Consider the following 23,412-nt stretch of genomic DNA (forward strand, 5'->3'; position numbering starts at 1 on the left):
AGCTGAGGCAGAGTTGTGGTCCAGGGGCCAGGAGGCCAGGTCCTCAGGGGCATGATGCTCGTGTACATGGAGGTCCCAGGGGTGGTGACAGGAGTAGCAGGAGGGGAGGACAGTAAGGCTGGCACTAAAGTCTTCATGAGACTTGCTTATCTCCCTCTGGGACGTGGGCTCCTTGAACACGGCCATGTCCTCAGTGCCTAGCACAGAGTAGGCACGTGGTAAAACATGCAGTTAAAAATGAATGGATGCATATCCGGTATGTAATTTAGTTTTAGCCTTGACAGTGGAGGAAACGGAAGCCAGGGGTTCCCCCAAAACATCCGTGCAGTTGAGAGTCTCTGTGGGAGCAGGGGTTTTGGATGTGCACATCGTTGAAGTCCCTTCCACCTGCCTCCCCCACCCCCATCACCTTCTCCCCAGCTCAGACTTCCTGGTGGTCTCATTTGACTCCCTCAAATTCTGCCTCCACCTGCTCCTTCCTCAGTCTGATTGTCCCTCTGCTGAGGAAGAGCCCAAACTCCTTGCAGGACCCTCAGGCCTCTCATGTTGGGCCCCCAACGCCCCCTCGGGCCCTGTGTATGTGTTCTTCCGTGGTCTCTGGGCCCCCCATGCCCACCCTCGGCCTGGAAACCCCGGGCTCCCTACCTGCCTGGGGCAGCCCTGCCTGCCCCTCACACTCCATCCAGAGGGTGCCTCTCCCACCAGCAAGCCTCACTTCTCCCTCTGCCCACTGGGAATAGAGGTCAGGTCCAGGTCATCCATATCCCTAGAACCCAGCAGAGGTCACTGGTGTTTGCTGCAACACATGTGAGGGAGGATCTGTGTGCCTGTGTGGACCCCAAGTGCCAATGTCAGGAGCTAAAGCGAGGAGGTGCGGGCTGTGGGCTAGAAGGCAGGACCAGGAGGGGAGCTGAAGGCTTTATTCTCAGCAGACCTGTACACTGCACACTAGAGGGCCGGCAAAACTCCTGAGGGGCCTCCCTAGGCCACCTGCCATGTCCCCGTGTCTCCAAAGTCCAGAGTGATGCAGGGGTGTGTCCCCAGATGTCCATTGTCTGTCCGCCCTCCTGTTCCACACCAGGCCGCTTCAGGTGTTCAGGGCCGGTCACAGGGGGCTGGGCCCTTCTTCCGCTCCCGGCTCAGCAGTGTCACCAGCTTGGCTTTGAAGCCCGCATGAGTACTGGGGCGGCCAGAGACCCCGGCGTCTTCACCATTGTCGCCCAGCTCCAGCTCCAGCAGCCGCCGGTACTGGGCCTCCAGGCTGCTGTTGTGGGCAGGCCCAGGCCAGCCCAGGTCCTCGCTGTTGTGGTAGATGGGGCTGGCTGGGGCGCTGCGGCCACCGGGTCCCTCCTGCATGGGGTCCCCCAGCTCCGGCGGTGCGGTGCCGGCCTCCAGCGCACACAGGTTCTCGTAGAGGTGCTCCGCGGCACGGGGAGGCCCGCTGGCTCGCTTGCATACAGCTGCATACAGCCCGGGCTCAGTGGGCAGCGGGGGCAGACTCTGTGGTCCGGGCTCGGCCAGGTGCGCCCTCCGGGAGCCAGGCGGCTCGGGCCCCGGGGGCACCTCCCGCAGCTCCCCAAAGGGGTCCAGCGAGGGCAGGGAGGTGGCCCGTGGCAGGGGGCAGGGTCGTGAGGCTGCCAGTTCGGGCAGCTGCTCCCGCTGGCGGGCAATGGCAGCAGCCACGACCCCGCACAGGTCTCGGGCTCGGGGGCTGCTGAAGGCGAAGAGACCTTCACCAGAGTCACAGCGGCGGCCGGCTTCGAAAGAGAACACGCCCTGCGCACGGGTGACATGGGTGGGTCAGTGACCAAGGGGCCACCTGCCATCCCCACACCCTGCAGGCTCAGCCCCTCACCTTGTCAGAGCCAAACTTGCGGAGGAAGCGGTAGGGCCAGGTGTACAGGGTCTGCGGGTTGGCTGGCTCACTCAGCTGGATGGCGTCCTGGCCCAGCAGCAGGACATAGGGCCCCTTCAGCTGGCAGCGGGCAGCCGCCTCGGTCCTCTGCACCACCACCGGAAACCCGCCCACTGCAGGCAGAGGGAACAGCTGATGGCTCCCCAGAGGTCCTAACCCTGGGTGTGGTGGTGCTGAGGCTGCCCCTGCACGTCCCTGACTCACCTTCCTGCCAGGATGAGTAGATGGAGTTCTCCTCCATGGGGACCAGACCTCGCTTGGGAGCCTCCACCTCCCCTGGTCCGGAGGAACTTTCCCCTGTGCCCTGGGCAATGGGTCAACGTCAGAGGTTAGAGTCACCCCCACTCCTCTTCCTGAATCCTTTCTCATGGGGAGAGATGGCACCCAGGACTCTGTGACAAGCAAGTCCAGCCAGGGACCTGGTACGAGTCCCAGCTCTGCCCCTGACACACTGTACCCTGGGCACCTCTTAGCTAATTTCTCCTCTGCTCCCCCTGGAGGGTGCTGAGAGCTGTAAAGCAGAGGCACACAATAGGGTGGCCCCCACACCTTTGCACTAGGCCAGGGACCAGGCCAACCCATGTGTGTCCCCCATAGCTCAGAGTGGTGACGGGGCAGAGCTTCTTCCCCCAGGCTTCTGGCTCTATCTCACCCCTCCCTACCCCTTGTCCCCTCACACACTTGGGCTCTGACTCTCAGAACCTACCACCTTGGCCCACGGTAGTATGGCCAGGGTCACATGAAAAGGGGGGGGGTTCCTCACTGGTCTTGTTCCTGTTCATTTCCCCTTTTATTTTCAAATTTTTAAAATTAAAAATTTTTAAATTAAAAATTTTACATATACAATATAAAATTTTCTATTTTAACCATTTTAAAGTAATTCAGTGGCTTTTAATAAAGTCACAACGTTGTGCAATCGTCACCTTTATCGAGTTCCAGAACTTTTCATCACTCTAGGGACTTTGAAACCTGTACGCATTCCCCATTCCCCCATTTCCCCAGCCCCTTGCAAACACCAACCTGCTTTCTATTGCTATGGAATTGTCTATTCTGGGTATTTCACGTAAATGGAATCATACAATATGTGGCCTTTTGTTTGGCTTCTTTACTTAGTTTCATGTTTTCAAGGTTCATCCACGGTGTAGCCTGTTACCAGTGTTGCTTCCTTTTTATGGCCAAGTAATATTCCATCGTATGGACAGACCACATTTGCTTTATCCATCATTGGCTGACAGACATTTAGGTTGTTAGCCCCTTTGGGCTATGAAGAATAGTGCTGCTCTGAACATTCTACTACAAGTTGTTTGAATATCTGCTTCAATTCTCTTGGGAATTGCTGGGTCAGCCGGTCTCACTTGGAATAAAACCCCCAACTCCACCTGTGGCCTAAGGTGGTTTCAGCTGGCTCTCAGCCCTCCCACTCCCTAGCCTCCAGCCACACTGCTCGCTTTCTGCCCGTGAACTCACTAACTTTCTCCCCGCCTTCGGGCTTTGGCCATGTTGCTCCTTGTATTCAGGACACTCCTCGGACCTCAGCGTCTGGGACACTGTTTCCTCAGATGTTTGCCTGGTTGGTTGTCCTTGAGGACTCAGGCCCACTGTCCTCTCCTTAGAGGCCTTCCTGGACCATCCTGCCTAATGTTCCCTGGTTCACTCCTGGTCCCACCCCAGCCTTGTATTTTCTCCATAGCTCGTATGGCCATCTGAGATTTGTTCTGTGGCTTCTGGGCTGTTTCCCAGGCTCATAGGTGCTTGGCAGCTACTTACTGAGTGACAGGATGTGAGTGAGCATGGAATGAATAAGGTGTGTGGGGGACGCACTTCCCCTGGATGCCCTGCCCTCCTGCCCTGTGCTCACCGGGAAGGCCAGCTGGCAGATGGGGCCCATCCATGCCTGGCGGTGCTGTGCAGCCAGCAGGTGGCTTCGCTCAGTGGTAGTGAGCAGGAAGGCACTGGTGTCCCGGGGGCAGCTCTCACCGTCAGCCGGCAGCACAGACACGCAGTCAGCCAGGCGAATGACTCTCCGCTCCCCACGCCGGCCAGGACCTGCAGACCTGTCACCTGCTGGCCCCGGGCCACCGTCCCGGACCTCCCAGCTCTCCAGCCGTGCCACGCCTGATGGGCCTCCTGCATACAGCAGACCCCATACCTTCCGCCAGGACTTCTGGGGGAGATAAGGATGGGGATGAAAACCCTCCCTGCAGTTCAGCTCAGCATAAGCTGTTCAGCAAATGCTCCTGGCCGCTCAGGCTGGCCTCTGCCTCCCCCAGTTCCTCAGGGCCTCAGAGAAGAAGGCCTTACCACAGCCACCCCAGCGGGGGGAATAGTCTGTGCTTGGGGTCAGTCAGCCCTGGGTTCAGATCCACCCTACCTTTCCTAATTGGTATGCCCATAAGCACTAGTGTCCTGGTCTCTCAAAAGGTCATGAGAAGACCAGGGTGGGGCGTCTACTAGATTATGTCTGTAAAGTATCTGGCGGCCGCAACAGACCTCCTGACACTGCCGTTGTTATGTTGGTGCACCTCCCTGCCCCCACCTGCCAGAAAGGTCACTTAGGCCACAGGACAAGGACGGGTGCTGACTGAGGCCTCCCTTTCGCCATGGCAAGGAAGGAAACATGCAAATAGTGTCAAGCAAAGGAAACAGACTGTTTATCTGCCCCGGCAGCAGCTGCAGCTGAGCTGCGGGAGTTGTAGGGCCTTCTGCCTGAAGGTGAACCCCCCACTATGTCCCATGACACGCTGGGAGGAGCTATGCCCTCTTCTGCAGGGTGGGGCTCCACCTCTAGGGCCTCTGCCCGCTCAGCCCCCAGCCCAGCCTGGCCCTGGGAAGGGTGAAATGCTGTTGAAGTAGCCGGTCTCCCGACTCTGCCCTGCCCCAAGGTTTGGGTTCTTACACCCTCCCGTCTCGGCGTCCTCATGTGTAAATGAGGCAAGGTCTCACCAAGGCTGGCTCAGGCTCAGCCCACCTGTTCAGGTTAGGATGGGGCTGTCCCACCCCAACCATTGGGTTGGATCCCCCACCCTGACTCCCATCCCCATTCTCCCAGGTCTCGGTGGGCTGTCCCAGGCTGGGGCAGAGGCCCACCGTTTGTCCTGGGCAGCTGCCTGGCAGCCAGGGTCCCCACCTTGCCGAACTTGATGTGCTGCTGGTAGAGGACGCCGTCCTTGATGGGGGTCTCCAGGGGCTCCATGGCTGCGGCAGGCCACAGGTCCACCACTCCGAGGGCCCAAGAAGACTGGTTACAGGCTGAGGGGAACTCCTCACACTTCCCCTTCTGGCCACTTCCCCTCTGTCCAGAGAGGCAGCTGCATGACTGGGGGAAGGGAACCCCATCTCCAGTAAAGGAGTTAAGATAGGGGTTGGGGCCATATTTCTTCCTTGGGGTTTCGACTGGACTGGCCAACATGCCCGTGTGTGTCTGGCAGGCACCTTGGACCACCTGAGGGCAAATGAGCCATGCCTACACCTGGGTCAGCTGGGCGTGAGCATCTGACCTGCAGGCTGGCACCCTAGTCATGGACTTAGACCCCTCCCATCCCCCTGGGGGCATCTGTGCACCCTGGAGCCTGGTATTCCCACAGCCCCAACTCTACCCCAGGACCCTTCTCCAGCCAGACTGGCAAACTCTTTGCTTTCCCACTTGGAGCCCTGGTTGGTTGGCTGGTCCTTATCTTGGAATATTTCTAATATTCGCTTGCTCTCTCCATCTTTGCCCTCCTCATCCACTGCCTGCCTGTGCATTTCTTTTGTTTGAAGAAAGGCAAGAAGCAGGCTACTTCATAGATAGAGCAATCCCGCTCCTGCCAGGGAAATGAAAGTAAAGCAGGGATAAATTTACTCACAGGCAAAGAAACAGGGTACTCCACAGACCTGCATCTCCCCTTTGAACCACTGGCCCACCTAGGCCCACCTCTTTCCCGTTCCTAAATGTTTCCTGGTCCCTACGGGCCCTCAGGTCTCGACTGCGCTCCTCAGCCCAGCACTCCAGGTGCTGTGTCCGGTCCTCACACTCCAGGGCACCCCTCACCGCCATGCTCTGATGCTGGCTGCCTCTTCCTCTGGGAGGTCTCCCCAGACCACCCATGCTTCAGAGCACAAAGGCCCCAGCAGCGTGCCCCAGTCCTCACGGCATGGCCCTGCCCATGAGTGTGGGTGGCATGCCCCCAGTGGGCCCCTGGAGAGCTCACATGCTCTTTTTAAGCTTTGCTTCTTGCTAGTGGCTTATTTTTGTGCCTTGCTGGAGGCCACTATCGGAGCTGTGTGTGGATCTGAATTCTGGGGACAGCCTCACATCATTCATTCAATGCCACCTATGGGAAGGAATGTGGAAACAGGCTGAGGAATAGTTTGGGGGTCACATATGGGGTGTGTAGCTTCTTGGGCAGGAAATCTTTTCCAAGGGCCTCCCACAATTGGCTTTGTACCCACTGTGGCCCGGGAAGCCCCAAGCTTCAGCCCCACACACCAGGCCCTTTGCGTTCTCACTGCCATTTCAATGATGAGGAAATCAAGGCTCAGAAACATTAAGTAACTTGCCCAAGGACACACACCGAGTGACAAACATGGCTTGGGCAACTGCTGTCCTGCTGGGATAGGCATGTGGCTGTGCACATGAAGTGCCCGGCACAGAGGAGCTACCAGTGCCAGTCCTCTGCCTACCCCTTGCCAGATGTTGAAATCCCCGTGCATTTGCCAATATTCTTGTGACTGCCGCCCATGACCAAGTCTGAGCTCGCCGCCACTCACCTGTGGCTGCGCGGGGCAGTGTGCCACAGAGTGCTTGTGGCCTGAGTGGCAGCCCAGTGGCATCTGCTGCCCCTCCGCAAACAGAGTGGAGGGTTCCCTCCTGGGAGCCTGCACAGGTGGGCAAGCAGGCAGGGTGCCCGAGGCTGAAGTCACCTCCCAAGGGGCCCCAGAAGCCCCAGGAGCTTTATACAACTGACAGGAAGAGGGAGGCTGGGGCAGGGCTGGAGGTTAGATAGCCAACCCGAAAAGCCCGACCTGAAAAGCCGGCCAATGATTTCCCCTCGTCCCCCAACGTGGTCCCTCTGAGTCACAAATCCAGCTGGCACAGAGCGGGGTAAAGCGAGGCGGATCCTTCCACAACCAGGCCGGCTGGGTGTTGGCCGAGGTGGGTGAGATGCCCAGGCCCTGAAGGTCAGTGAGGCTACCAGGGAGCAGGGGGCGGACGAGGTGAAAAACAGAGGCAGGGCTGAGGCTCACACCACAGAGGCTTGTGCTTTAATGGCAGCTCGGGTAAAGGGAAGCAAAAATAGTAATTCTGAGGGCACAAGGAGCAGGCAGCCAGGCGCAGCCTGGCCCAGCCCAGGCCAGCTGGGCCGAGGATGCTGGCTTCTTGTCCAGGGAGCTGGTATGTGGGAGGTGGCTGGAACCCGGGGACTGAGGCCTCCGGAGAGAGGAGGGCGGCAGGCAGCTAGAAGTCCATGGAGCTGTGGGCCAGGTAGTCCTTGCGGCCAATGTTGCTGACCTGCTTGGTCTGCATGGCCTCGAGTTTGGGGCAGTCGGTGATCCGATGGCCCAGGCCCCCGCAGAAGGCACAGCCGCGCTCTCCTGGGCGCATGGGGTATGGGAAGAGGGGATCAGCATGGCGACAGGGCCAGGCTCCACGCCCCAGACCTTGGACCTCCCCAAACCCCCCGCCCCCCGATGGGCAGAGTGGACCTGGCTTTCCCGTCATGCCCGCCCTGGCCTAGCGTCCCCCACTCTGCAGTTACCTCCAATGTCCAGCATGGACTCGTCCCCGCAGTGCAGCACTTGCAGTACCGGTGGCACCTTCTGCTTGGCCTCCAGCAGCAGGGCTTTGAGGTCCATCAGCACTGACTCGTCTGTGGGGCAGTGGGGCACCATTAGGTCTCACCCTGGGCCCTGTAACCAGGGCCTAGAAGACCCAGGGGACACAGGACGCCAGGGGGCCCTGGGGTACTCACCGCAGGCCTTGTTGATGAAGGTGGTGGCGATGCCTGTGTTTCCCGAGCGCCCAGTACGGCCGATTCTGTGCACTGCAGAGAGAGGGGACAGCGTCTGGCCCACTGCCTGGGCTGGGGGCCGAGCGTGCAGCCCAATCCCCCACGCTCCCCCACGCTCCCACCGTAGTTCTCGATCTCCTCAGGCATGTCATAATTGACGACGTGCTGGATGGCAGGGAAGTCCAGGCCCTTGGAGGCTACGTCTGTGGCCACTAGGACATCTTTCTTGCCCTCCCGGAAAGCCTCGATGGCCTTGGTCCGTTCCTCCTGGTCTGCAGAGGGTCAGGTGTGAGGGGTTAGCGCGATAGCAAGAGTCTGGGGAGCAGTGACAAGCCAGCCAGGCAGGGGCGGGTTAGGTAAGGGCTGCAACGGCAGCAGCGTTCGTGCCTATGCAGGCGCCACTCTGACCTTTGCCCCCGTGGATGGCGACAGCCTCGACCCCCTTGAGCAACAGGTACTCGTGGATGGCGTCTACGTCTGCCTTCTTCTCTGCAAAGATGAGCACCTGTCCAGGAAGGCCCATGCCAGTCACCGGGGCGCCTCTGCCCAGGTGTCCCTGACCTTCTCCCGTGTGCTGCTCCTACCGCCCTCTTCCCTCCTCCGGGGTGCCCTGGGCCAGCCTGGCTGGGACACTCACGGGCGGGGGTGTCTTCTGCAGGCACTCGAGCAGGTACACCATCTTGGCCTCCTCCTTCACATATTCCACCTCCTGCCACCACAGGGGCCAGGTTAGGTGGGTCTGAGAACAGCCTCACTAGCATGGCCCCGTCACAGGCTGGACCCCCCAATCCCAGCCGGAGGGTGACGAGTAGCCTCTTGCTACCAAGGGCCGGGGACCCTAAGAATGTTTCCTTTGAATGAAACCCCCAGTGCCCACAAGGTGCAGCCCCCCACCCTGCTCCAATCAGCTTCAAAGGGAGCCTTGCCAGACCCTGCCCTCAAAGGTGACACTGCCCTCCAGGACTGCTGGCCCACCTGGATGACATCTAGGCTGGCGGCCCCGGCACGCCCCACATTGATGGTGACAGGCTTTACCAAAGCACTCTTGGCAAAGTTCTGTATCTTCTTGGGCATGGTGGCACTGAAGAGTAGGGTCTGCCGCTGGCCCTGAGGAAGAGGAGGGCAGGGGCTGAGGGCATGTGCGACAGGGTGGGCAGCGCAGGGCCTCAGGGCCCTCCGTGGTGGACGGAGGTGTGCCCTGGCCAGCAGGGAAGGGCACCTTGAAGTAGGAGAAGATGGTGCGGATGTCGCCCTCGAAGCCCATGTCGATCATGCGGTCGGCCTCGTCCAGAGCCAGGTAGCGGCAGATGTCCAGGCTGACCATCTTCTTCTGCAGCAGGTCCATGAGGCGCCCGGGGGTGGCCACCATCATGTGCACACCGCTGGGGACCAAGGAGAGACCCTGCTCAGCCCTACCTGGAGGCTGGCATTCCACCTTCTCTGCCCTCGGGTCCCCTCCTCGTCACCCCCAGCACCTTGCCCTATGCACAGCACACATCTCTCCTGGAGGGGGCTGCAGCCTTCCTGACCAACGAAGTGCTCCAGAGCTCTACCTAGCCACATGATCACCTCTGCCTGGCGAACCCTTCTCCCGGGTCCTCCTCTCACTCCCAGGAGGCTGCTGCCTGAGTCTCCAGACAGCTCTCAGACTGCGCCCTGCCTCCGCAGGCCTCGAAGGGCTCACTTTCCTGGTTCGCTGAATTCAACTGTTCTATGTCTGCCCCATCCCTGAAACTGGGACTGGGGCTGGTCTGTCTGAGACCCCAAACAGCTGGTGGTATCTGCTGGGGACTGCACTGTGTGGCAAGGGCCCAGGTCCAACCAGTGCCTCAACCTCCTTGCTGGGCTACACACCGAACCACCCTGACCTTCGGGGACACCCCGGGCTCCTAGCCGCTGTGCCTTCGACCTGGAATGATCCCAATCCATCTGCGCTGCGCCCACAGTCTCTCACTACATCCCTCTGTCCCACCTCAAATGACCCCCCATTAGACTGGGGGCTCTCTGAGGGCTGGGCCCACAGGAGGCCTCCGCAAGGATCTGTGGAGTAGCTAAAACACAAGGTCCTTTGGCTTATCTGGCGGCTGTGGGGTGGCCCTGGGTGGGGGTGTCTGTGCTCACTGTCGGATGGTCTCCATCTGCTCTTTGACAGACATGCCCCCGATGCAGAGCGCACAGCGCAGGAGTGGTGAGCTGTCCTCCTGCAGCAGGCGGCAGTAATACTCCAGGATGCCATGGGTCTGCCGGGCCAGCTCTCGCTGCACGTACAGGGGTAGGGGCTGGTACCAGAAGGCAGTCTTCCTGGTGCCCTGCCCTCCAGGCCAGCCTATCTTACCGAGGGGCAGATAATGAGTCCATAGGGCCCTTCATGCTTGGAGAAAGGCAATCTCTTCTCTTGTTCCAGGCAAAACATGATGACGGGCAAAGTGAACACCAGGGTCTTGCCTGACCCGGTGAAGGCAATGCCTATCATGTCGCGGCCGGACAGACTGTTGGGAGAGGACGGGCCTGAGTCGGGTTCAGCAGAGCACAGGGACAGTGTCTCCAGATGGCTGTCCAGTGACTGCTCCTGGCTGTCCCCGCCCTCCCCAGAGCGCCCACGTCCATACTTACATGGTGGGGATGCCCTGGATCTGAATCGGCGTTGGGTGGTGGATGCCCTTCTTCTTCAGGCCTCTCAGGATGGCTGTGGGAAACAACACTGTGTCTCACCGGGACTCCATCAGGCCCCAGCCTGGAAAACGGGCTTTGTCCCCCTCAAAGTACAAGCGATGAAACCGAGGCCCCGAGAAAAAGAGCAACAGAAAGACAGACAGGCCTCAGGCTAAGTGGAGGCTGGACCCGCACCCAGGTCTAAGGCCAACACCACTTATCCACTGAAGTCTCTAATGGCACAAAACAGGGACTATGTGGTGGGGAGAACTGAGAAAGGAGCCAAAGGGAACCGCTCCTTAAATCCCTCCATCCCCACTGGCTGTACTGCAGCTGTGGAGCTGCGTGGGGGACGGGACACAACCTCACAGGCAGACGTTTGACTCTCCCAGTGTGGTGCCTCTCCCGGTGCCCGGGTACCTGCGGGAAACTTCATTTCCTTGAAGGTCTTGATGGGTGGCGGGATACCATCTCCTTCCACCAGGATGTGGTACTTCCTCCGCACACGCTCATGCCGCTCCTCAGACATGCTCAGGACGTAACGGGGGGGCGTCCAACTGCGGGTGGGAGGCAGAGGGCAAGAGCGGCCCTGGGCGTGGCTGGCTTTGGAGTGTCCCCGCCAGCCTCGGCCACCTCGTGTCCCACGTCAGGGTGACTCCCTTCTCCCAGATGGAAAGAGGTACCTGGTTTTGATGGGCTCGTCGTACGTGATTCCCTTGGCCATCTCCTTCACCGACATCAGGGCTGGGGAGACAGACGGCGCTCAGAGCTGGCACCTGCTCCGCACAGGCCCGGCTCCGTGGGGTGTGACGTGCGTGGCGCCGGGGCCGGAGGCTTGGCCCACTCCCCCTGCCCGGCTGCAGCCGTACCTCTGCCCTCCGCCACGCTCTCCAGGATCTTCTCCTCTTCCTTCAGCTGCTTCTCCTTGGCAGACTCCTTGCGGGCTGAGGAGAAAGGCCGACGGCGTCAGCAGCCCCGCAGGCGCGCCCCGCAGCCCCGCAGCCGCCGCAGCCCCGCAGGCGCGCCCCGCAGCCGCCGCAGCCCCGCAGCCGCCGCAGCCCCGCAGGCGCGCCCCGCAGCCCCCGCAGCCCCGCAGGCGCGCCCCGCAGCCCCCGCAGCCGCCGCAGCCCCGCAGGCGCGCCCCGCAGCCCCCGCAGCCCGGCAGGCGCGCCCCGCAGCCCCCGCAGCCCCGCAGCCGCCGCAGCCCCGCAGCCCCGCAGCCCCGCAGCCGCCGCAGCCCCCGCAGGCGCGCCCCGCAGCCCCCGCAGCCTCGCAGCCCCCGCAGCCCCCGCAGGCGCGCCCCGCAGCCCCCGCAGCCCCCGCAGCCTCGCAGCCCCCGCAGCCCCCGCAGCCGCCGCAGCCCCCGCAGCCCCGCAGGCGCGCCCCGCAGCCCCGCAGCCCCCGCAGCCCCGCAGGCGCGCCCCGCAGCCCCCGCAGCCCCTGCAGCCCCGCAGGCGCGCCCCGCAGCCCCGCAGCCCCCGCAGCCCCGCAGGCGCGCCCCGCAGCCCCCGCAGCCCCCGCAGCCCCGCAGGCGCGCCCCGCAGCCCCGCAGCCCCGCAGGCGCGCCCCGCAGCCCCCGCAGCCCCCGCAGCCCCGCAGCCGCCGCAGCCCCGCAGCCCCGCAGCCCCGCAGGCGCGCCCCGCAGCCCCCGCAACCGCCGCAGCCCCCGCAGCCCCGCAGGCGCGCCCCGCAGCCCCGCAGCCCCCGCAGCCCTGCAGCCGCCGCAGCCCCGCAGCCGCCGCCCACCTTCAGCCTTCTCCTTGAGGTGCTGGTGCTGATCCAGGAGGCTGACGTTGGACTGCGGGCCCAGCGGGATGTCGTCCTCGTCGCCCCGGGGCTCACTGCCGCTGTCCTGCTGCTCCTCCTCCGCGGCGCCCTTGCGCCTTCGCTGCAGCAGCTTCTGGAGCTGAGGGCCCCGCACACAGTGGGCGTGGGCCCGGGGGCCACGCTCCCGTGCAGGCACCTCAGCCCGCAGACCAGGGGTCACCAGCCCACTGCGAACCCCCCACCCGCGCCCTCACGCGTCCTTCGACCCGGGACCCTCACCAGCAGCTGCCGACGCTGTCGCAACGGCACGTAGGGCACGTAGTCCTCGTCGTCCTCATCCTCTGCCTCGGAGCGGCTTCCTGCGGCAGTCGCCTCGTCGGTGCGAGCCCGCTGCAGAGACACACAAGTCAAGCCCGGCACCCTCAGCCTTCACTGAGTACCGCCACCAGCGCGGATCCCAACCCGGCTCCCACCTTCCGCTCGGGGTCCGACTCCTCCATCCTTCGCTGCACGCATGCGCACCACGGCGAAAACCCCGCCTTATCTCCAAGACCCAATCAGAGGTGAAGAGCGGACGTCGGTGCCTAGCAACGACATCTGAGTGCCGGGTCGCACCGAGGGACAAACTTTCTACTGAGCTGCTGCTCTGCGCGCGCGGCGTCAATATTCCCTGAGTGGCTACACAGCTATTGCCGGTTTGAGGGCGAAGACATCCGGCAACGCATTATGGGATACTGGAGGATTTGGAGCTTGTGCTAAAGCAGGGGTGTCCAAACTACGGGCCGGGGGCCAACTGCGGCCTCGCGATCCATTTTTAATTGGCCGCAGCAAATTCCAAAAATATAGCACAATATGGCCCGCACATGAAACCTGGTGATATTGCATTTCTTGGTTTTAACTCTAGGTGGAGCTACTGAGTTGATCGAGGCAGTTCCTCTACAAAACAAAATTAAGGAAAGAAAAGTATTGCCACAGCACTCTGAAAATGACAACACCAAAGAAACGCAAGATAGCGAGTGAGTGTAGAAAATTTCACCCACGGTGGGAAAATGAATACTTCTTTATGGAAGTCAAGGGGAAGTGTGTGTGTTTGATTTGTAATGAGAGTGTCACAGTGATGGAGTACAATGTAAGAGGACACTGCGAAACCCAGCGTGAGACCTACGTGTCCTACACTGGTGTGGAACGAGAACAGAAGGTTAAGCAGATGACAACTATCTTGCTAGCTCAACAACAGTATTTTTCCTGTGCCCCCAAAACAAGAAAATGCCACAATAGCCAGCTATGAGGTGGCTCAACTCATTGCCCAGCGTGTGAAGGCTTTTTCAGATGGTGAATTTATAAAACAGTGCCTCACTAAAGTCGCGGGAATAATGTGCCCAGAAAAAAGTCAAGAATTCGACAACGTGAGCCTATCAAGAAACACAGTTGTGGGGCAAATCGAAGACTTGTCAGCCAACATAAAACATCAACTGTCAGACAAGGCGTGTGCTTTTGATTTCTCCTCCATTGCACGTGATGAGAGCGCAGACGCCACAGATACCGCACAGTTATTCATTGTTTTGCGGGGAGTTGACCATAACGTTTGCGTCATGGAGGAGCTGCTTGATCTCAGCAGTCTAAATACCACAACAACGGGTAAAGACGTTTTTGAAGCTGTGTCGAATGCAGCTGACAAGATAGGACTTAAATGGGACAAGCTGTGTGGAGTTACAACGGATGGCGCTCCAGCTATGACAGGCGAGCGCAAAGGAATGGCCTCTGGTGTGCGCCAACGTGCAGGAGAGCGGAGGTGAGGCAGGTAAAGTGGACTGTATCACCCACCAAGAAGCAGTCTGACGTGAGGAACTAACTCAGCGACGTGATGAACACTCAGGGGTGAACACTGTTGTGAAAACGGCAAACACAATTCGAGTACGAGCACTCTACCACAGAGAATTTCAAACTTTCTTACCTGACGTTGATGCTGAATATGGGGACCTGCTCTACCATTCAGAAGTGCTCTGGCTAAGTCGCCGCTCCGTGCTTCAGCGGTTTTATTCTCTGAGATCAGAGATCGACCAGTTTTTGAAAGAAAAGGACCGACCTCTTCACGAGCTGAGTGACCCTCTATGGTTGGCAGACCTGGTGTTTTTAGTTGATCTCACTGAACATCTTAACACACTCAACAAAAACCTCCAAGGCAAAGACCAACTCGTACCGCAGCTTCACGCACACAGGAAAGCATTCTGTGTGAAGCTCTGACTGTGTGAGGCACCGTTGCGCACCTCCAATGTCGCGCACTTCCCCACACTGTCCGAAATCAGATCTGCATTTCCAAAGGCCGATCTCTCTGATAAAAAGGGGAAATATGTGTCTGTGATCACGTCTCATGACAGAATTTTCTCAGCGCTTCCAAGATTTTTCTACCATTGAGAACGATATCAAGCTGTTCGCGACTCCCTTCATGATAAATGCAGAAGAAGTGGAAGAGAGTCTGCAATTAGAACTTACAGAAATGCAGTGTGATGATTCTCTGAAGAATCAACATCAGCTTCTCTCCTTACCTGCCTTCTACCGGAGCGTGGAAGAAGCCAAGTTGCCTCTGATGAGACTCCACGCAAAAAGAATGATGAGTCTGTTCGGCTCAACATACATATGTGAACAAACATTTTCTCTGATGAGGCTGAACAAAAGCAGATTGAGAACCAAAATGACCAATGACCATTTCTGTGACGTCCTTCGCATCTCAACCACAAAACTGACTCCGGACCTGCCAGCAGTCCTGCAGGCCAAAGCGCAACTTCATTTTTCCCACTGAGTGCAACCGTGTTCCCCTGAGTTCAAAATATATTACATGTTCCATGTGTTATTAAGCCCTATTACTTAATAAATGTAATCATTTTATGTTGATAGCATTTTAAAAACAAATATTAGTTGATCTGTTTATAATCCAAACTTATTTGCATAACAAGCTTGAAATATAGTATATAATTTATTTTATATCCCCTCCAGGTCTGTCAAGAAGGACCACCATCCAGAAGCAATCAGAGGCAGCTGTTTTGAGAATGAACTGCCAACCGTTTTTGTTATTAAAAAAAAAAATCCCATTCATGAAAAGCAGTGTTGTAGACTGATTGATTTAGTTTACTTAAATAAACAAGGTGAGGCAATACGTACTTCACCTCGAGTGAGTGGCCCGGCTGTTTGTGTATTTTACCACATATGGCCCTTGGTGAAAAAAGTTTGGACACCCCTGCGCTAAAAGTTCGAATCAAGCCCGGTGGCGGGGGAGGTGCCCCAAGGGAAGACCGCGGATCCCATCAGGTATCCAGCCTCGCCCAGACGATGACGTCACCGGGCGCACCCTCTAATGGCCAGGGAGCTCCGGGACCGACCGGCTGGGATCCCGATGCCCGGGGCACGGGGCGCTGCTTGCGGAACAGTTGACTCAAGCACTGAGGCGGACTGGTGTTCTCATCTAAGTGAGACAACATCTATGTTCAGAGTAGTGAGGGGTAAATAAAACACTGCTGATGGTGAGGTCTGTACATATGTATGTAAATGCTGATGGGAAATGCTGTAATCGAGCTCAGAGTGCCTCGCTGCCTGGAGAACCAGAGGCTTCCAGGAAACAGTGGATCTGAGCTTCCAGAGAAGTGTGGAATCTCGGAGCAGGAAGTGGAGGAGAGGACGAGGCTTCCTGAAAGAGGGTCCAGCAGGAGTGGTCTGGCCATGTACAAGCGCACAGATTCCTAGGGAATAAAGAGATCACTTGGCCCACATGGGGTGGGGGTAGCCAGAGCAAGGGTGGGAGAGACAGATAGGGCCCAGAGCATGCGGGGCCCCGTCAGAAAAATTTTATCACTGGGGACTTTAAGAAGAGTGATGGTCAGTGCTGCCCTTTCCTTCTTCATGTATTTCATATGAGCCTGTGCTGGGCATTGTGTATTGAGTGCTGAAGCAGATAAAGATGGGCAAGACACAAACCTGGCTCGTGGGATTACAGATTTGTTGAGGAGACAGAAATATAGCTAACCAGTTTTGAGGTTAAGAAGTATCAAAAGACAGGCAGGTACCACGTTTGAGATTATCACAAAGGCAGGGCAAACTGATTCTCATAGTAAAAGTGGCCTCTCAACTGGGATGTGAAGAATAAGCAGGAATTCACAAAGTGTAATCTGGGATTAGGGAAGTGTGGGAGGAAAAGTTGGGAGATCTAAGGGTGCTAGGCCTCGCGGGAGACGGAGGTTGTAGGTGTGGCTGGAGGCAGGGGCTCGGCATGGAGGGCCCCAAATGCCACTTGCAGAAGTCCTTCTCTGTAGGAAAAGCGACTGCTGTAATCAGGCTTTCAATTTTCGAACAATGCAGAATTTTAGATAGCTGTGCTAATCCAACTGCATGGCAGGAGCCTGAGTGAGTGTGGAGTGTGAGAGGAACTCACACAAGAGTTGGAGTGTGAGAGGAACACAGGTAATAAATATACAGAAAAAGGTTTCACAGGGCAGTGCCCACACTTCCTTAGGGATTGGGAAAGGCCAGGGACCAGGACTTGTGAGCATGTGGGCAATGCTGTTTCACTTCTTTAGAAGGGAAAGCTGGTACTGCTGCCAGCCCATGGTGGGGCTCCACCAGGTGGGGCTGCGGGAGGGAATAGTAAGCGGTTTCTGATCTGGCTCCCCGCACTCCATAGAGGGCTCTTAATGACTGTGTGGCCACTGCCTCCACTGCCCCCCACATTAGCTCAGGTTAAGAGCTGGTTTTAGTGGAGAAAATAACATTGGGGGGAGGAGTTGGGACACACGAGTGTGACGCATTTTTAGCAAACCTATTATATTAATATCTGAATTTACAAAACAGATCCATGGGAGTGGGGAGAGGCAGTTTGCTTTACTTTACAGAAGGGTTCATTATCCTCTTAACTCTCAAGTACTTAAGCTACATGTCTCATTCCCATTTGAAAATCAGACTCAATTTATAAAAACTCCATCTACCCTCCACTTCCCATGATACCCCTAAATATCTGGGCTACACATGCACAGTCCATAAAGACCTCAAGCCTCTCCCAGGCCCCTTCTTATGTCAGCTGCCCGGAGACCAAGTCCCATCGCTCCAACTCACCCATCTTGCAGAGGGGGAAACAGACCCAGTGCGGGGAAGGGGCTGTTCCCATACGATTGCTCCCAACAGGGGGAAAAGGCAAGCGGCAGTCATACGGGCCTGTGTTCTAACCCTGTGAGCTAGACTGAGCTCACTCAAGTCATTTTCCTGTCTTAGCTTTAGTTTCCTTATCTATAAAATGGGATAACAGTCCTACTTAGAACTGCTGCAAGAATTAAGTGGAAACAATGCCAAACCACTGACACACAGCAAGTACATGCTTAACAAGGTGAGAGACTAAGACAGACCTGTGCTTCTGATTACATCCCTCAGTTCACCCTTGACCCAGCCCAGCAAAGGAAACACACAACTCTGTGTCCAAATGTTGCTTTATCTTTCGGCAGGAAAGATCTTCACAGTATCAAAAGTAAAGAATTAAAAAATAAAATAAAACAAACAAAAAAACAAACACAAAGAGAGCAGTGTTGGGCCAGCAGCCCCCGGCCCACAGGCCAGCCCAGCCCCCAGGCTCTCAGTGTGGAGGCCGCGTAGCACCAGGAGATGGCTCTGTGGAGGTCCTGAGGGGTCCCAGCCCGGCTCAGCATCCATTCAGCTTTTGGTTGGTCCGGGATGGCGGGGAGCAGCGAGGGTCTTGGGCAGGTGGGTGGGGCTGTGGAGGAGGAAGAAACTGTAGACCTTTTGCTGGCAGTCGGGGATCTCAGGAGACCATGAAGAAGCGGGACCCCGCAGGAGCTGAGAATACAGAAGAGCACGGCCACATGGTGAGAGCAATGGCCTCCACATGCCGGCTCTGGGTCTCCACAGGTCCCCGTGGAGGCAGGAACAGCATCAAGGGTGGGGGATCCTGACCCAAAAAGGGACTAGGAGACTCAGCCGAGAATCCAGGAAGTCTGCTGCCCTGGCCAGAGAGAAGGAGGGCAGGTGAGGACATCAGCCCCCGTTTCCTGTTGCCTTAAGGGCAGCTATGTGATCATCAGTCAGAAAAGGCCTGAGCCCAGAGACACAGCTGAGCATTGAGGTACGGCACTGCACAGCCATTAGGCCGCAAAGCCAGCACCAAAGCCTGCCCGCCAGCGACCCTTCTCTCCTATCCTACAGTCCAGTGCCTCCTGCTCTATTCTCATCCAAAACATCATCTGACAGGTCAACGATTCAGACAGAAGGGCCTATGCAGGTGGCTGGGAGGGGAGGCCAGGCCTCTTCTTCCAGGTGGCGGCTTCACTATTACTTTCTTCGTGAAACCTGCCCTGTTTGGGCCTAAATGACGTCCAAGGACTTGGTCTAGCTCAGCTGCCATGTTGCTCCCTTGGGGCTGGCCCTGGCAGACTGCACGAGGAGCCGGGCCCAGCAAGTGAGATTCAACACCGAGGCTAATAATGTCAGCGGTAGGGGCAGCCCTCGGGGGCCCAAGGCTGTTGGGCACATTGGGAGGAAGTTGGCAGGGGAAGTGGGGGCCTGGTGGAGATACCCCAGGGGATGGCAGTGCAGGAAGGGACCCTTCAGGAACAAGGGCAGGAGGGCCTGACCCAGGGAGGAGTAATGGAAGGACAGGGCTCGGGAAAAATGGCTGCAGGAGAAGAGATGTGTCCTGCGCTGTGGAGAGCAGAGCCTGCTGGGCTGTCATTGTGGAGACGGAGGGGCCAGGGCTGCAAGCCTCAGGCCTACTCCCTGTGCTTCAGAGCACTGGGAGAGGGTGCACGCAACACTTGGGGTCTCCATACCTCACTGAGCTGTGCTGGGAGTGGTTTTCTTGAGGCTGAAGTTGGCCCAGTTCACAGCAACTTTCTGGCGTGTTTGCTTTGCAGAATCCAAACAGAACCTGTCAGGTTTGGGGGGACAGAGGAGAAGCACAATCAGAGATCCCCCCGCCTACTAGACCCGTGTGTCCTGGTCACTAAAGGAGCCAGGTCAGCTGTGCACAACCCGTCCAGGTCCTGGGTGCTGTAGTCTAGCAGGTAAGGCAACTGTGCTGGCTGGGGGAGCTTCCTGGCGGGGGTGCCCACAAGCCCGGGGCCAACCCATTAAGACAGTGATGCCGCACTGGCATTCGCCGTCCCCCTCCTGGATTTTACACTAGCGATACTGCGCTGTCTTCCGTTTTCCTCAGGACGTAAGTTTCTTTCACCCTCAAACCTTTATACGTGCTGACCCCACTGTCACAAATACCCTTGTCGTTTTTCCTGGCCCACTCATTCTTACTCCTCAGGTTTCGGCTCAGTCACCACATCTTGTCGGAGCATTGCCCTGGCTGCCGCCACCGCTCAGCGTGGTCTGCGGTACCCCTTCTAGCCACTGCCCAAACCCACACCCTTCCTCCTCTAACAGCACTCATGGCTGGACTATATATAGGTTTATGCTCTTCCCATCTAGACTGTGTGATTTGCCTCTGCCCCCAAGCTCAGCCCAGGCAGAGCAGAAAGTGCAAGTGAATCCAGAGTGAACGAAGCCAGAGAAGCCCTGGTTCTCGGGGCCTGCCATGCCTCCTTCGCCAGGTCCCTTTGCACTGTCCTGCCAAGTGGCTCCCTGGGTTCCAGCAGACAGGCTGATGGGAGACGCCTGGGAGTGGGGGGCGGTGCCCACACCTACCTCTTGAAGTACTCCACCTCTCGGTCTGTCTCGTCCATCTCCACACCATCCATGTCCTTGGGCAGGAACACGTCGTCTAGGAAGACACAGCCAGGAGGGCTCAGTGCCCACAGCCAGGCCTCTGGGTCAGCGCTGCCCACACACGAGGACTGCCCTCCACCCGTGGCCTGGTGGGGCGCTCAGCCCCTGCTCCTGGGGCACTCACCCAAGGAGGCGGCTGACTTCTCCTGCTTGGTGCGGCTGCGGCGGCTGCGGCCCTTGCCCTGCGGCAAGCTCTGGGGCCTCGCTGGGCCTGGGGGCTGCACAGACTCCTGCTCCTGAGGCCGTGCTTTGGCCTCACCTGGCCAGTTTCGCCAGGAGCTGCCCTTCTCCTTGTCAGCTTTGGGGCTGTCAGCCCAGCCTGGTCCTGGCCGGCTCCCCCGGCTCCCGTCGCCGGCCTCGGCACAGCTGTCCACTTTGGGAGGCTCCGGGGCCTTGCCTGGCTGCTGGGGACTGGGGGTCTGGCCCTTGGCACCAGGAGACTCCAAGCTGGCCGCAGAGCGGGGGGCTGGGCTCACCTCACTCTTCTTGGCCTGACTGCCCTGTCTCTTGCCTTTCCGTGGCTTCCCACCTGAGGCCACAGGCTCAGGCAGCTCCTGCTTGCAACTGGGGACTTCCTTTGGGCTTGGCGCCTCAGAGCTGGTGTGGCCTGGCTTGGGTGTCTTGACCCAGATCACCCGGGACAAGTTGGGCACAGTGCTGAGTCTCCTCACTAGCCCATTCTCGGGGATGATACCGGGAGGGGGGCCCCTCACCTCTGTCCACGGTGGGTGGGGGCCTCTCATTTCTGACCACGGTGGGGCTGGCTCGCCTGGAGCTTGTAACATGTGGTTCTGAGGGGAGCCCAAAGTCAAAGGGGAAAGGTCAAGGTTGATGTCAGGCCGGTGCTCTGAGGAGCCATTGAAGTTCGAGGGGGGTAGACTCTGGGGCTCTGGCTCAACAGCCCCGTCCTTAGAGAAGCCATTGCTGTCCATGCTGAGCTCACACACACTGAAGCTGGCGCGGATGGAGTCCTTGACGGTGTTCTTGATCTCCTGCAGACGGCTGCTCAGGAAGCTGTTGACCCGATCCAGCTCCCGGTCGGGCCACTCCAAGAGCCTCTCCCTGGCAGGCCTCAGCTCCCGGCTTCCAGAAACACTACGATTCACCTGCTTCAGAGCTTCTGCTGCCAACTGGGCCTTCTCCTTTTCCTGCCAATACAAGAGGCAGTTTCAGCAAGGGCCTGGAAGCTGCCAGACACAACGTGACACCTGACACACCAGCATGGGGCCCAGCTTTGCCACTAACTGGCTATAGGCAGTGCCTCATGAGCCTGGCCCGCTCGCCCACCCTGCAGGAGTGAAGATGAAGTGCAATCAGGCAGGTACACATCTTGGGCACGGAGGCTGTTACACCCACAGAAGGCAGGGTTTTCACAGCTTGTTCATCTAGAGCCCCAGTGACGTCTTAGGGCCTAAGAAGGCTAGACTCAAAGCGGTAGGGATGTAGCTAATTGAACCTTGCCTCCCAGGCCGAAGCCTGAGCAATCCACCTGTTTGCTGAGTCTCAGTGGACTCATCTGCAAAATGGGGACAATAGTTCTAAAATGAAGACCTAAGTGAGGAAGACGGCAACTACAGACATTCTCTCCAATTCTGCAGGTGGTAGGGGAAAAGCCGTGCCATCACGCGGGTCTTTCAGGAAGGAAGCTGTGAGGCTGACACTGCTCTGGGGACTGGGAATGTGTGTGCCTCCTAACACTGTGTATGGGTGCCACTGAACAGGGCGAAGTTCCCATAGGAAGGCCACTCACTGCTCAGTTGGCCTCAAGTAATCAAGGGCATGCCTAACGTGTGCCCCATGACACACTAGGGACAGCCACATGGTGCCCTAGGGCAGGATGTAAAAGCAGCGTCTTTGCCTGTGTGGGGCTCAGGGAGGCCAGGCCCTGCCAATCAGTGTTGACAGAGCCAGACGTGGCGAGTGAAAAATAACGTCTGGGGGCTGAGTGACCCCTCCCCCCACCGCCTGCCCAAGCTCAAGGCACCAGCAGGCCCCGAAGGCCTTTAGAGGGGGCAGGAGACAGATGTCAAAGCCTATAGGAAGCAGGTGGTGGTGCCGTGCCAAGGCCTGCATGACTTCCACCATTTCACAGATTTCTAGCGAGCCGGGAATGAAGGAGAAACAGGAAGAGGAAAGTGGGGAGAGAAGAGAGGGCTTGCTATCACCTCAGAGTCAACTTCAGGAGGGTGACTCTGTGCCCAGTAGGCATGCAGTTATTTGTCCTGTCGTCTTTCTTGAACACTGGCTCCACAACTGACTAGGACCGCAGCTGTGAGACCTTGGACAAATCACTTCTCTGAACCTTACTAACATCATTTGTAAACTTAGGAGAAAAATGACCTACCTATGCCTCACAGGGTCGCTATGGGGATACCTGAGAGGGTGTGTCCCGTTCCCTGGGTGCAAGTGAGGCTGTGCCCTGGCACTGCGCTCAGGTGAGGGAGCAGCTCAGTCTGCGGCAGCGTTTCCAGGTCTGCGGCCTGGAATTCAAGGCCGTGGGTATGCACAGAGGACTGGGAGTGCCTCTCTTCACTCTTCCCCTGCATCAGAACCGCTCTGCTTTGTTACAAACTGAGTTCCTTGCAAGACTTCATTTGCAGAAGAGCATTCTGCTGCTAAACAAAGGTGTCTGCAAACGGCTGGCGTGGAGGGAGTGATGTGGAACCACATACAATTTGGTAGCGAGAAGGGGAAGGCACAGAAACACACATTTTCTGCTCTTTACCATGAGCTAGTACTTCCTACATGCTGTCTCATGTAATGCTCACAACGCCTTTGTGGCATTATTAGCCTCCATTTACAGATGAGGACACTCGACTTGGGAAAGACTAAGAAACTGGCCCAAGGTTGCATGACTGGTGAGTGGCAGAGTCAGGACAGCACACCAGCTGTGATCTGCAGAAGTTCCTGTGTTTTTCAGTCCTGTCAATCAGTTCTTGACCATCGACTCTGAGGCACTGGGCTGGGCTCTGAGAATTCAACTGTGCGGGAGACATAGTCTCTGCTCGCTGACCTAAGTCTGCTGGGGGAGACAGACATGCAAACAGGCTGTTTAATTCTGAGTGACAGTGCCAAGAGCTACAGGGAAGAAAGCACAGGGTGCTCTGGGAACCAGGAGCGGGCCCATCAGGGAGTATTTCCCAGAGGCGGTATCGCCCTGGAGAGAGAGACAGCAGTTTGCAGACAGAAGGCAAGTGGAAAGGCTGGGAAATATTTAGGGGATGCCAACCACTTAGAGGTACAGCAGGGGCCCAGATTTCTTTTGGGGGCAGGAAGGCCAGGAGGACAGACTGAAACGAAGCTGGCAAGAGCCCTGCAGGC

General features: G+C 58.0%; 3 protein-coding genes across 3 annotated transcripts; all 3 read right to left on the reverse strand.

Moving 5' to 3' along the window:
* Positions 1-905: 905 nt before the first annotated feature.
* DOK3 (docking protein 3) lies at positions 906-5,146 on the reverse strand. The gene is made up of 5 exons (XM_081080611.1): positions 5,043-5,146; positions 3,774-4,079; positions 2,120-2,219; positions 1,856-2,028; positions 906-1,776 (listed from the first exon to the last, which is right to left on the reverse strand). The coding sequence occupies exons 1-5, from the start codon at positions 5,106-5,108 to the stop codon at positions 1,096-1,098; spliced, it is 1,326 nt and encodes a 441-aa protein (XP_080936737.1). The 5' UTR covers positions 5,109-5,146; the 3' UTR covers positions 906-1,095.
* Positions 5,147-7,131: 1,985 nt separating this feature from the next.
* DDX41 (DEAD-box helicase 41) lies at positions 7,132-12,866 on the reverse strand. Its single transcript, XM_081080603.1, has 17 exons — positions 12,798-12,866; positions 12,604-12,714; positions 12,304-12,463; positions 11,427-11,501; positions 11,241-11,301; positions 10,978-11,114; positions 10,519-10,591; positions 10,241-10,394; positions 10,027-10,163; positions 9,125-9,287; positions 8,881-9,012; positions 8,543-8,614; positions 8,314-8,410; positions 8,028-8,177; positions 7,867-7,938; positions 7,654-7,764; positions 7,132-7,489 (listed from the first exon to the last, which is right to left on the reverse strand). The coding sequence occupies exons 1-17, from the start codon at positions 12,822-12,824 to the stop codon at positions 7,353-7,355; spliced, it is 1,869 nt and encodes a 622-aa protein (XP_080936729.1). The 5' UTR covers positions 12,825-12,866; the 3' UTR covers positions 7,132-7,352.
* Positions 12,867-17,774: 4,908 nt separating this feature from the next.
* Positions 17,775-22,846, reverse strand: LOC308495638 (protein FAM193B-like). The gene is made up of 4 exons (XM_081080602.1): positions 20,216-22,846; positions 20,011-20,086; positions 19,146-19,243; positions 17,775-18,156 (listed from the first exon to the last, which is right to left on the reverse strand). The coding sequence occupies exons 1-3, from the start codon at positions 21,021-21,023 to the stop codon at positions 19,147-19,149; spliced, it is 981 nt and encodes a 326-aa protein (XP_080936728.1). The 5' UTR covers positions 21,024-22,846; the 3' UTR covers positions 17,775-18,156; position 19,146.
* Between the last annotated feature and the right edge of the window lie 566 nt (positions 22,847-23,412).

Source organism: Rhinolophus hipposideros (genome assembly GCF_964194185.1).
Source record: "Rhinolophus hipposideros genome assembly, contig: HAP1_SCAFFOLD_383, whole genome shotgun sequence".
In the NCBI taxonomy this organism is placed as follows: Eukaryota; Metazoa; Chordata; class Mammalia; order Chiroptera; family Rhinolophidae; genus Rhinolophus; species Rhinolophus hipposideros.